Raw genomic sequence first — 12,916 nt, 5'->3', positions numbered from 1 at the left:
ATGGCTCCATGTCTAGTTGGCAGCCGGTTTCAAGCGGAGTGCCCCAAGGGTCGGTCCAGGGGCCGGTTTTGTTTAATATCTTTATTAATGATCTGGAGGATGGTGTGGACTGCACTCTCAGCAAGTTTGCAGATGACACTAAACTAGGAGGCGTGGTAGATACGCTGGAGGGTAGGGATCAGATACAGAGGGACCTAGACAAATTAGAGGATTGGGAAAAAAAAAAAAAAAAAAAAAAAAAAAAAACAAACACCCACACCTGATGAGGTTCAACAAGGACAAGTGCAGAGTCCTGCACTTAGGATGGAAGAATCCCATGCATTGCTACAGACTAGGGACCGAATGGCTAGGTAGCAGTTCTGCAGAAAAGGACCTAGGGGTCACAGTGGACGAGAAGCTGGATATGAGTCAACAGTGTGCTCTTGTTGCCAAGGCGGCTAACGGCATTTTGGGCTGTATAAGTAGGGGCATTGCCAGCAGATCAAGGAACGTGATCGTTCCCCTTTATTCGACATTGGTGAGGCCTCATCTAGAATACTGTGTCCAGTTTTGGGCCCACACTACAAGAAGGATGTGGAAAAATTGGAAAGAGTCCAGCGGAGGGCAACAAAAATGATTAGGGGTCTGGAGCACATGACTTATGAGGAGAGGCTGAGAGAACTGGGATTGTTTAGTCTCCAGAAGAGAAGAATGAGGAGGGATTTGATAGCAGCCTTCAACTACCTGAAGGGGGGTTCCAAAGAGGATGGAGCTCGGCTGTTCTCAGTGGTGGCAGATGACAGAACAAGGAGCAACAGTCTCAAGTTGCAGTGGGGGAGGTCCAGGTTGGATATTAGGAAACACTGTTTCACTAGGAGGGTGGTGAAGCACTGGAATGCGTTACCTAGGGAGGTGGTGGAGTCTCCTTCCTTGGAGATTTTGAAGGCCCAGCTTGACAAAGCCCTGACTGGGATGATTTAGTTGGGAATTGGTCCTGCTTTGAGCAGGGGGTTGGACTAGATGACCTCCTGAGGTCCCTTCCAACCCTGATATTCTATGATTCTATTTTTCCCCAACTTCAGATTGTTCATCCTCACCAAACCCTGCCCTGAGTCCTAGGGCAGGTGCCTTGTCCATGAGAACATCCTCCCTCCGTGACCTTAGGCACAGCTCTCCTCTCATTCTCTCCTCCCCCACCCTTCCTCCATAAGCAGGGAAGACTCATCCAACCAAGTACCCTCTTCAAATTAAATTTCCCCTCCAGGAATCCTTGGTCCCTTGTTCTCCCACTCTCTTGCCTGGGCTGTTGCTTCATGCCTGTTTGTTTTCTCTCTGCTCAAGATCTTGCTGGGTTGCTGGAGTGCCATGCAAGTTTTGCATCATCGCATAAATGGCTAGTACAATTCAGCAATGTCAAGCCACATCCGCCCTTTTCAAACTACAACATATGGAAACATGCACTGGGGACAAATCAGAGCATCCTCCGCTGCATTAGTGGAACTGCCTGCAAAGCCCCCTGGTTTGAGAAGTTACTGCCTGACATTCTGAGCTATTAGTGCTCTAGTCCAAGCGCAGCAACACTAATGGCAGAAACTCCATGTCTGAACAATACCAAAGAGAGCACAGGCCTAGAAGGAGCCTATTCTGAGCAGACCTCAGCAACTTCTAAAGCCATACGGTGCTGGACTGCTTCTCTTCCCCCCACCCCCGGTTGGGTCACATGGCCCTGTAACTCCAGACACGCAGTGTCCAAGCCCACAGTGTAACACAGAAGGAACCTGGCTGTCAAAAGGTCAAGTCTAGCTACTGATATGCAACTGCAAAACCTAAAGTGATCCTTTAACATAAGGCCTCAGCATTCACGCCTCCTACAAACAAGCAGGAGCTTTTCCAAGTGCTCAGCATTGGGCTGACCATGCCGCTACTGAAGCGAATGGGAATTTGGCCATACCCTTTGACAAGAGCGGGGGTAGGCCAACGTTGGCAGTCTGAAAAGCCCACACAGAGCAGTCCGTCTCCACACAGTGTTGTGAATCGTTTTCTGAAGTTGTGTTTAGTGTAACTAAAGAGCACATCTGCGAGGTTAAATCCATAGCAGCTCTGCCAAGGACTGGGCAGAGCCCCTGGAGTTTCGGGGAGGTCTTGATGCTTGTTACTGGCCTGGGCTGGTGAAGGGATAGTTAGTAAGTCTGATATATATTACACAATGCAGCTCAGACCTGCTAGTGGTCTGCTAACCAATTCTACTAGGGCAATGGTTTTCAAGTGTTTTGGGCTGCATAACCCTTTCCAAATAAGGTAGTCTACCACATACCCCAATCTGAGATGGGCAGAAGCAGTGGGGGGAGAGGGGGGACACAGGGTCATGTGCCCCCTCCCAGATTTCTGCCTTCCATTTAACAAGGGCTTCTAGAGGTTTTCAAACTGTGGGGCACCCCCCCCTTGGGGGAGGTGTGGAGAAATGTTCGGGGGGAGCAGCAACACAGTGTGGCAGGGCTCAGGAACTGAGTGTCACCTTCACCCCTCTGGGGTGAGCTATCCAGCCCGTCTGACTTGGGGGACAGCTCAAAAATTTTGAAGACCGCCCCCTGGCATTACTACTTGCTCCCCAAATGCTCCTCTGTGCTCCCCTAGGAGGGCCCACCCCATGGTTTGAAAACCTCCGATTCGGAGTCATACAGCAGAAAGGTAACATACACCAATATGGCTGCAGTTTGATTGAAGGGAGATTCAATCTGGATTAGATTGCAAAAAGTTTTACTAAATAAAACGCAGTGTCTGCCATTACAGGCTCTAAAAATAGCAGTGTGGCTGTAAGGATGAGCCACCCGAGCACAATCCGGTCCACGATCCTAGGTGTGTACATGGGTGGCTAGCCCGAGCCACTGTGACCACAATGCTAATTTTAGCGTATTAGCTGGATGAGAGTTAGTTTGTGTTTTCCTGTGGGCTGGGGAGCGTGCTCCCCAACTGCAGCTTACATGTACCCAAAGTGTCAGGGATGGGATGCCTAGTCCAGCAGCAAGAACATCTCTCCCTTCGGCCTTGGGATCCCTGGCCTCAGGGCTGGAGACAGAGAGCTGGCACTGAGGGGCTGGGGAACAAACATCACCCTATGGGGCAAGGTCGGCGCTCTCCTGCCCCCAGCTGCTGCAGTCATTAGCGGCCACTGCTAATACCTGGGTCCCAGGCACGTGCCCTTGGAATACAATCACTGGACCCTACACACCGAGTCCCCAGGGAAGATGAAGGAGAAACCAGCAACTCCAAGTACTCTACCAGCCTGCCACAAGGCCTGTGATTTGAAGCTATACTCCAGCCCCATCAGTGCATGCTGCAAACCCCACCTGTGCGCTCAGGCTCCAGGGGAGGAAGGAGCAAGAAAGCAGTGTCTGAAGTGGGTATTTGAGATCAGCCCTTTTGGCTGGTTAGTTTTTGTAGCGAGGTGACATTTTGCTGCTAAGATTCTCTGACCAGCTGCATTCAAGTGCTCATCAATTGCAGAGATCAACTGAAATACAGCAGACAGGGCCTGTACAGCATACTGCACTGCAGCATGAGCAAGGCAGTGGTTTGTCCTGGCCCATGAATGACAAGGGCACAGCGAGAGTATTTCCCACTAATTCAACTACCCGCGACTAGCCAGGGAGGCACTCACTTGACATGACCAAGAATCTCTTGGCAGTTGTCGTGGAACTTGTTTAGCCATGACATGATCTGCGTGGGTGCTATCAGCAGCAGCGGGCTCGATGGCTGACCAAGGGATGCCTGAAAGAGCAGAACAGGCAAGGAAGAGTCAGTACTGGGGAAATTGCTTCAGAAATAGACTGAGTCCTGCCTTGTGTCAAGGGAGAGGCAGGTGTTGCTCCAATGGTGTCAGTGGAACCACATTCACTGGCACCAGTGGTGAACTTGGCTCCAAGGTTTAAATGGCAGTGAAATAGCTGTGGTACTTACGAATGCTCGCTGTCTCTCCAGCAGAATGTTCAACAAGCCCTAGAAGAGAGAATATGGAAGACTTGTTGTCAGTTACTGTGTAATAAAACCACATCAGTGAAGCAGGGCGGCACTAAGAGCTGATTTCACAGCCACTCCACCAGCTCAGTGAAGTGTGGGGCACCTCTTGAGGGACAAACCAGAGAAAGGTTACATGTAAACTGAAGCACTGCTCCTAGGCCTCCCCACCGATGCTGCCTCTGCCCAGATGGCCTTTGCCCTCCAGAGCAGTGAGAAGGCAATCCTGTAGCCCAACCCCTCGTAAATCTGTGTCCTAAAACCTCATGTCTGAAAGCTACAACCCTTATAAAGGCTGGGGGTGGGGTGGGGGTGAGAGGGCATGGGGAGGAGAAACACTGCAGTTGAGGCAATGTCAGCCAGGAAGGAGAAGACCCTAACCTCCTTTCTGAGTTCTGTGCCATGGTGGTGTTAGCGAGCAGCAGAGAACGCTCAGATCCAACACCTGCTGGTTCTGAAGAGCTAGTGACAAACTACTAAAGTACTTGATATAAGACCTTACCCAGATTCTGCCAAGGATGCAGCTGTCCCTTTCCCCACAAGCCTTGGCGAAAGGGAAGCCCTTCTGTAAAGTGCAAGCTATCGGGGCATGAAACGCAGCCTGCCTGGATCAAGCCAGCATGAACAGGGAGCCTGCTAGTTTGCCGAAGCTTCTTGTGAAAGCATATTCCAAGCAGTGAAGAGTGCTGAATTTATACCCCTAGGAGCTCAAGAACCCCCAGAAACAGGTACTGCAAAACTCCAAGTTTATTCACCCAGCCCCAGCAACATGCTGGAACCCAGACTTGCAGGGACCAGTGCTAGGAAGAGACAAGATTAGTAGCAGAGCAGAATTCAGCAAGGCTTGGGAAATTCCACAGTGGGCAGAACAGCTTATGAGATACAGCTGGGAGGCTACAACCAATATTAATTCCAGGAACATCTAAAAACAGGAACAACAAAATTGCATGGAGCAGAGCAGGGCAGGACATTTGATGGAGACACTGGAATGGTTACAGAGTCAAGCAGGAGTGAAACATTCACAGGAGAAAATGAGCAGCACACAACAGAACTTTCTGTGACAAGAGCCACCGCTGAAGTGGATACAACCCACAATCAGCTGGGAACTTGCCTTCTCTAACTCTGTCCTCCCCCAGCGATACTCACTGTGTGATGATCAGCATGGATGTGAGAGACAAACACAGCGGCTATGTTGCACAGGATTTTGTCCACCTGGTCCCCATAGTGGCGACAGAGCTGGCCAAACGTTCCCTCCCCACAGTCCAGGAGCAGCGCCTGGGTAGAGCTGGAGAGAGGAAAGAGTGGGTGTATTGCTGGCAGTAACCAGAATGGATGACAACAAATGAATGCTGCCCACCACGCCAGCTCAGGGTGTGATCTGGAAAGGCAGCAAACACCATTTCTGCCTCTAGTGCTGTCTCTCCGTAGAAAGGACCTGGAGGGGCCAACTTTGAGAGTTCAGTCTCCATAGCAGCTTCAGCTATTGTTCTCTGACCTGATGCAGACAGGAATGGGGACACCTGATGTCAAGCAGAGTGGTGGTCCTAACAGGCCCTGTGAAGGCAGTCACAAGACCACCTGTGGGAAGCACTTTGCCTTTCTACAATGAGAATCTTGAGTACGTTTGGACTAGTGACCAAGGTTCAACATTCCCAGACCCATCCCCAATCCCTTCAGCATCTGCAGGGTTAATAGGTCCATGAACTCCAAGTGAGGCACACATTCAGTATGCTGGCACATCTGTATAGCCATCCACATGACAGACCTCTTCCCGCCCCTGGCGATTCCACATGTACTGGAAGGGAAAAGTACAGAGTGCTAGCATTTACCTGCTATTTATCAGTGTGGAGCTGACGTTCCGGATTTTCATTGGAATTGCAGAGCCTGTTCCTAGGAAAACGATTTCTGGGTAATTCTCAGTTTTACCTAGAGAAAATATGTAACATGCTTTGCATTAATGCTAGCAAGAGCCTGCTGCATTGTGGTATGATCAGCTCCCAGCCAGGTTAGATGTTAAATATTTAAGCATAAGATCTCCAGATCCTGCCTCAGGCTAGTCAGCTCGTCCAACTGGGTCTTGACCCCTAGCCTCCAAGCTCACCACAGCATCAATGCTAATGGAGTGGGGATGGGAAAAAAGGGACAAAATCTTCTAAAATGATAGCCGGACACCTTGCTGCATGTCCACCTAGAATGGAGGCAGGCGAGTCAGGACTGGGCTTGGTAGTGACGGACATACACTGCCATCCAATGAGAAGGGACATGGCCCTCACGATAGGATTGCAGACAAGCTGTACTGGCTTTTCCTGTTGTCATGATTTAAATGTTGATTCTCTGCCCCGTGTCACACACAGTGGCACCAGTGCATAGCCAGATGACCAGATCTGGGCTCCAGAAGGAGCCAGCTGTGGACTAGATGCTGCTCTTCCTATACTCCACCACGTGGGCAGCATGTTAGAGGAACACTGACCGTTTGGGATCACAATTTTAAAAACCCAAAGCAACCAGTGTTGAGCAGAGCACTGCAGTAGAATGCAATGCTGGGGTTTTGTTGGTGATTAACACCCCCGCCTCCCTTGCAGTGCTGGAACCCCAAACCCAGCACCCTCAAGAGCTAAGAATGCAAACTGGCTTGTGCCATGTTGAATGACAATGAACAAGTGGGAATGAGCCCATCCCATGCTCTGCAGGGCATTCAAAACGACCCTAACAATACGCCAAGTTCATTAGCATGCAGGGTGATGGGAATATTTCGCCTGGACAGCATCCCCTTAGAACACAAGTCCCCAGTTTGTTTCTATCCAACAACTCAACCCACCTCCCCGGTCAAGCCAGACCTTTCTGCTACTTCAAAGCACCCTGCACACTCTCCTCACCTGACCTGACCGGCCCAGCCTGCAGGCTCTCTCTGCATTCCTTCACACGGTCCTGGAAGCCAGGGAGCTCCAGGGCTTCAGCCACAAATTCACTGGAATTGCAGACAGCAACCACATCCCTGAAAGGATCCACAGGCCACAGATCAGGATGTGGCTGGGGAGGGAGGGGGCAGCTGAAGAGTTTAATTTATGGGGCAAAGTGTCAGATTACTGCTTAGATACTAGCCTAGTATGAAAGTTTCCTTAACAGTCCCCAGATGTGCCTGCTTTAAAACTACCATCCACCAGAGGGTAGTAAAACTCCTCATATCCAGGATTGCCAGCAGACTGCAGGAGGCGCATGGGCTCTTGGAAATGGGTAACTAACTCCAGCAAGAGGGAATCATTGCATGACCTCAGGATTTAAGGGCTACATAGTGCACTGGGTCCCAGTGAGTCCTGCACAGCTCAGGGGCAGCATACCAGTTTCAGAGCCAATCTTCTTGCATGGTCAGGAATATCCTGACAAGATTTCAGGACTGTTATCACGCACCGGTAGAGTGAAGCCTAAATGTTTAAACAGAATTCATTCCCCTTCCTCACAACTGAATTTGAGACTTCCCTCTTCCTCTGAAGCCATCAGGCACAGCTGGAGACAGGACACTGGACAGGGAGGACCAGTGGTACACAGACCTTTCTTAGATGGCTGGCTGGCGGGTCTTGCTCACACTCAGGGTCGTAACGATGTGGGGTTTGGAAGGAATTCTGTCCCCCCTTCCCCCATCAGACTAGCAGGTACAACAGTGTGTGTTTTCCCTTCTGCAGCATGGGAAATCTCTCACCTGCTGGGATCATCTGGGCATGTCTCCCCTAACACTGGTCTACAATTTTTGAGAAGTCGTCTGCTTCAGAGACAAAATGTGCTATTTATTATGTATTTTGAAGTGCTGAATTCAAATATGACAATTAAAACAACTGATTGGCTACTGTTTCTAAGATATTTAAGTTTTTACATTTTATGTTTATGTATATTGTGTAGATAGAGTTTTAATCAAATTGTAAACCGAGGTCTTTTCATGTGTTTATGGTTGCTTTACATAATATTTCACCTGTCCTGTTTATGTAACACTTTAAAAATCAGCAAAAGGGTTATATAAATAAAATTTATTATGAAACAAAAGGCAAAAAACTATGTACATAGTTTAGTCCTATTCAGTGTCTACTCGGCGCTTCTTGGCTTCTCTTGTATTCATTAAATGGAGCATCTCGTCACTGTCCAGCAATAGTCTGCAAGCATTGATGGGCTCCATTTGCCCTGATAGCGTTTCTCCATTGTTGCAATGTCCTGGTGAAATCGCTCGCCGTGCTCGTCGCTCACTGCTCCGCAGTTCGGTGGGAAAAAAAATCTAGATGAGAGTGCAAAAAATGTATCTTTAGTGACATGTTGCAACCAAGGCTTTTGTATGCCTTGAGGAGGTTTTCCACCAACAACCTGTAGTTGTCTGCCTTGTTCTTTCCGAGAAAATTTATTGCCACTAACTAGAAGGCTTTCCATGCCGCCTTTTCCTTGCCATGCAATGCATGGTCAAATGCATCATCTCGACCCACAAAGACATCTTCCTTTATCTTAGCTTCACTTAACCTTGGAAATTTTCTACAGAGGTACTTGAAAGCTGCTTGTGTTTTGTCAATGGCCTTGACAAAGTTCTTCATCAGACCCAGCTTGATGTGTAAGGGTGGTAACAAAATCTTCCTTGATTCAACAAGTGGTGGATGCTGAACACTTTTCCTTCCAGGCTCCAATGACTGTCGGAGTGGCTGATCTTTCTTGATGTAGTGGGAATCTCTTGCACAACTATCCCATTCGCAGAGAAAACAGCAGTACTTTGTGTATCCAGTCTGCAGACCAAGCAAGAGAGCAACAAACTTCAAATCGCCACAGAGCTGCCACTGATGTTGGTCATAGTTAATGCACCTCAAAAGTTGTTTCATGTTGTCATAGGTTTCCTTCATATGGCCTGCATGACCAACTGGAATTGATGGCAAAACATTGCCATTGTGCAGTAAAACAGCTTTAAGACTCGTCTTCGATGAATCAATGAACAGTCTCCACTCATCTGGATCGTGAACGATGTTGAGGGCTGCCATCACACCATCGATGTTGTTGCAGGCTACAACATCACCTTCCATGAAGAAGAATGTGACAAGATCCTTTTGACGATCACGGAACATGGAATCCCTAACATCACCTGCCAGAAGATTCCACTGCTGTAGTCTGGAGCCCAACTGCTCTGCCTTACTCTTGGGTAGTTCCAAATCCCTGACAAGGTCATTCAGTTCACCTTTTGTTATGAGGTGTGGTTCAGAGGAGAAGGATGGGAGAAATGTGGGACCTGTGACATTGATGGTTCAGGACCAGAAGTTTCATCCTCTTCGTCTGACTCAAGTGAGAATGATTCTGGTGCATCAGGAACCAGCAGTCCTTCTCCGTGGGGTACTGGGCGTATAGCTGATGGAATGTTTGGATAATGCACAGTCCACTTTTTCTTCTTTGACACACCTTTCCCAACTGGAGGCACCATGCAGAAGTAACAATTGCTGGTATGATCTGTTGGCTCTCTCCAAATCATTGGCACTGCAAAAGGCATACATTTCCTTTTCCTGTTCAACCACTGGCAAAGATTTGTTGCACAAGTGTTGCAGCGTATGTGTGGGGCCCACCTCTTGTCCTGATCTCCAATTTGCAGCCAAAATAAAGGCTCTCTTAACCATAGTGGTTATACTGCGCTTTTGTGATGCAAAAGTCACTTCACCCCAAACATAGCAGAAGTTATCTGCACTGTTCACACAAGTACAAGGCATCTCTGCTCACTTTGGCTAAACAGAAATGTGTCCCTTTGCAAAAATCAAACACTGACAAATAGGAGAGCACGACACTGTATGATTCCTAGAGCTGATACAGGGCAATTTATTCAGCAGAGTGATGTAAGCTTCGTTATGATTGCATCATCCATGACTTCTAGAAATAACATGATGCAATTCATATCATGTATGACGCAATACCAGCTTCAGATTGCATCATTCATTGTTTTGCCTAAAAAGCAAGTACTGTCCAAACCCAGTCATAGATTTAGTCATAGATCCAGTCAAAGATGTATTTTAGTCATTTCTGGTTTAAATTGAGATCCCCTCTCTTTATAACTCACTTATCCTCCGCCATTCCCAAGTCAAGGGTCATATATACTGACCCAATAGCCTATCTTGAAAACTAGAGCCAATCAACAATTCTAAGCATCATTTTCATTCTCAGTGACCCAGAATTAGTAAAGTTTGACTACATTTATTTCAGAAGCATTTTGGCTGTAGAGCAGTGTAATCAGTTCCTTGCCATTGCAGGGGTCTTGGGCATTGGTACCCCCTAGGTCTCTCCTGTTCTCAGCCTGGGGCACACCACCGTTTAGTATCTGGAGGACAAATGCTTAGTCTAACACAAGCCATGGGATTTGATACAGGGGTAACAGAGTGTAATGTAATGGCCTGTGATATACAGGTCGGACTAGATCAGTGGTTCTCAACCAGGGGTATGCATATCCCCGAGGGCACGCAGAGGTCTTCTGGGCGTATAATCAACTCATCAAGGTATTTGTCTAGTTTTACAACAGGCTACATAAAAAGCACTAGCTAAGTCAGTACAAACTAAAATTTCATACAGACAATAACTTGTTTATCTTGCTCTATACACTGAAATGTAAGTGAGATATTTCTATTCCAGTTGGCTTATTTTATAATTATATGGTAAAAATAAAAAAGTCAGCAATTTCAGTAAGTGTGCTCTGACACTTTTCTATTTTTATGTCTGATGTTGTAAGCAAGTTGTTTTTAAAGTGAGGTGAGCCATGGGCTATGCAAGACAAATCAGACTCGTGAAAGAGGTACAGTAGTCTGGAAACACTGAGAACCATTGGATTAGATCTAATGATTCCTTCTTGCCTTAAAAACTATGAAATCTCTATGACGGAAGACATACATTTAGGCATCCACTTGTACATTACACCTACAGGTCCAGTCAAATGTAGAGTCTAAGTGCTCTGGAGCACAGAGTCTTAGTAGAGATTTGTGCAGCATTCAACAAAATGGGGCCCTTGGATTTCTTTGGGGACCCCACAATGCAACCCCCCCTCCACATCCAAACACCCCCCCCACTCCCCCCCACAACTAGCTGTTCATAGTTTCTCCAGGGTTCTGGTCCTGCACAGACTGGCCCAGAATCAGAGTGCAAAGGTGACTTCAAGCCACCTTTGCTGCACCACCACTATTTAGATGCTGAATGCTCCTTAATCTCAGCTCATCGTCTGATCTTTTAAAATGACTTCTGCACCCATGCAGGTGCCCCCCAAGGCAGGAGGCCAGATCTCTCTTCAGTTTATATATAACCGAGGGTACCAACCTCTGCCACTGCAGTTTGGGTCTCAGCTGGTATCTCAGGAGACACTCTCCCCGCACAACAGGAACGCTGAAAGTGGCCTCTTCTTCCTGGAGAGGAGACAGAAGGAGCAACATGTAAGCGTGCACAAGCTCGCCTCTGCAGACACCTGCAGCCAGGCGCAGCCTCTTACCCGACTCTGGTAGCTGGTTAGCAGTGGGAAGATTTCTGAGTGAATGAGGTTCAGCTGGGTTTGAATCTTGTGGCTGCGGAGACAGTGCACAGTGTTTGCCTTTTCATTAAGTATCAAGTGTTCAGTTGTGGGTCCAAACCTGGAGAAAGAAAGAAGGAATAGTAAGATACATGTCCAGATACAAGACTACTTCAGCTCCAATCCACTGCCGGGCACCTGATGCCGTTAACTAACCACTGCTCTCTGAACCAATATATGCCCTGACCCACGGCTGTTATTAGCCAGTCTGGGATCACTGAGTTTGTGGGTTATGCTTCCTTCAAGGTTATTTTAAGTCAACGTAATTAAATAAAAACCATGTACCTTTCCAGCCACTGTTTGTACCGGCTGTCTCGAAGCACTGACTCTGGGGTGATGTGAATAACCAAGGCCACATGACCCTCAGCCTTCCCTTCTTGGTACCTAGAATAGACATTTAAGATCAAAGATAACAACAAGCTTGGCTCCTATTACAGAGATCTCACATCCTTACCTAAGATGACAAACAAGGCTGCTCTCCAGAATCTATTTACTACCAAGGACACCTTAGAGCATAAACAATTTCCGCCAGGAAGCCTAGCAGAGAGGGTAAAGCTCAGATCTGAGAGTCAAGGAGTTCTGGGTTCTACTCCACACTCGCCAAGATCCACAGTGGCCTTGGGCCTCTGATCCCACTGCTTCCATCTATACGAGGGACAATGCCTCACAAGCAAGAGGGAGGCCAAGGACAGGGTAGGCCCATTACTCAGTGAGTGTGGAAAAGACAACAACAGAAAATGTGGAAATGGCAGAAGTCCTAAACAACTGTGTCTCAGTTTTCACCAAAAAGTTTAGTAGCAATTGGACATCTAACATCGTGAATGCCAGTAAAAATGGAGGCAGGATAAGAGGTATCATTTAGGATAAGGAAAGAACAAGTTAAAAGTGACCTAGACAAGTTGGAGATCTTCAAGTCACCAGGGCTTGATGAAATACATCCTAGAATACTCAAGGAGCTGACTGAGGAGATATCTGAGCCATTAGCGATTATTTCTGAAAAGTCATGGAAGATGTGTGAGGTTCCGCAGGACAGGGAAAGAGTAACTATAGTGCCAATCTATTTAAAAAAAAATAGAAAAAATAAGTGTGACAGGACAACCCAAGGAATTACAGACCAGTCAGACTAACTTCGATAACTGGAAAGAACGGAATAATCAATTTGCAAAGTAGAAGATAATAAGGTGATAAGTAATAGTCAGCATGGATTTGTTAAGAACAAATTGTGTTAAACCAACCTGATAGTTTTCTTCAACAGGTAACAAGCCTTGTAGCTTTTTTTTTTTTTTTTGGGGGGAGGGGAGGGGGAAGAGGTTAACCAGTAGATGTTGTACATCTTTACTTTAGTAAGGTTTTTGATACTATCTAACAATCTTC

General features: G+C 47.3%; 1 protein-coding gene across 1 annotated transcript in view; it reads right to left on the bottom strand.

The window, feature by feature from the left end:
- The window catches only part of ELAC2 (elaC ribonuclease Z 2), a 32,295-nt gene that overhangs the window by 4,882 nt on the left and 14,497 nt on the right, over positions 1–12,916 (bottom strand). The window contains exons 12-19 of the mRNA XM_034790015.1: positions 11,828–11,926; positions 11,465–11,603; positions 11,296–11,381; positions 6,870–6,988; positions 5,823–5,919; positions 5,140–5,278; positions 3,937–3,975; positions 3,638–3,747 (exon numbers count right to left, since the gene is read on the bottom strand). Of these exons, the coding sequence (XP_034645906.1) occupies positions 3,638–3,747; positions 3,937–3,975; positions 5,140–5,278; positions 5,823–5,919; positions 6,870–6,988; positions 11,296–11,381; positions 11,465–11,603; positions 11,828–11,926 (828 nt within the window). The remainder of the gene's footprint in view (positions 1–3,637; positions 3,748–3,936; positions 3,976–5,139; positions 5,279–5,822; positions 5,920–6,869; positions 6,989–11,295; positions 11,382–11,464; positions 11,604–11,827; positions 11,927–12,916) is intronic.

This window comes from Trachemys scripta, chromosome 14 (assembly GCF_013100865.1).
Source record: "Trachemys scripta elegans isolate TJP31775 chromosome 14, CAS_Tse_1.0, whole genome shotgun sequence".
Classification (NCBI taxonomy): Eukaryota; Metazoa; Chordata; order Testudines; family Emydidae; genus Trachemys; species Trachemys scripta.
This window is presented reverse-complemented; position numbering and strand designations above follow the sequence as displayed.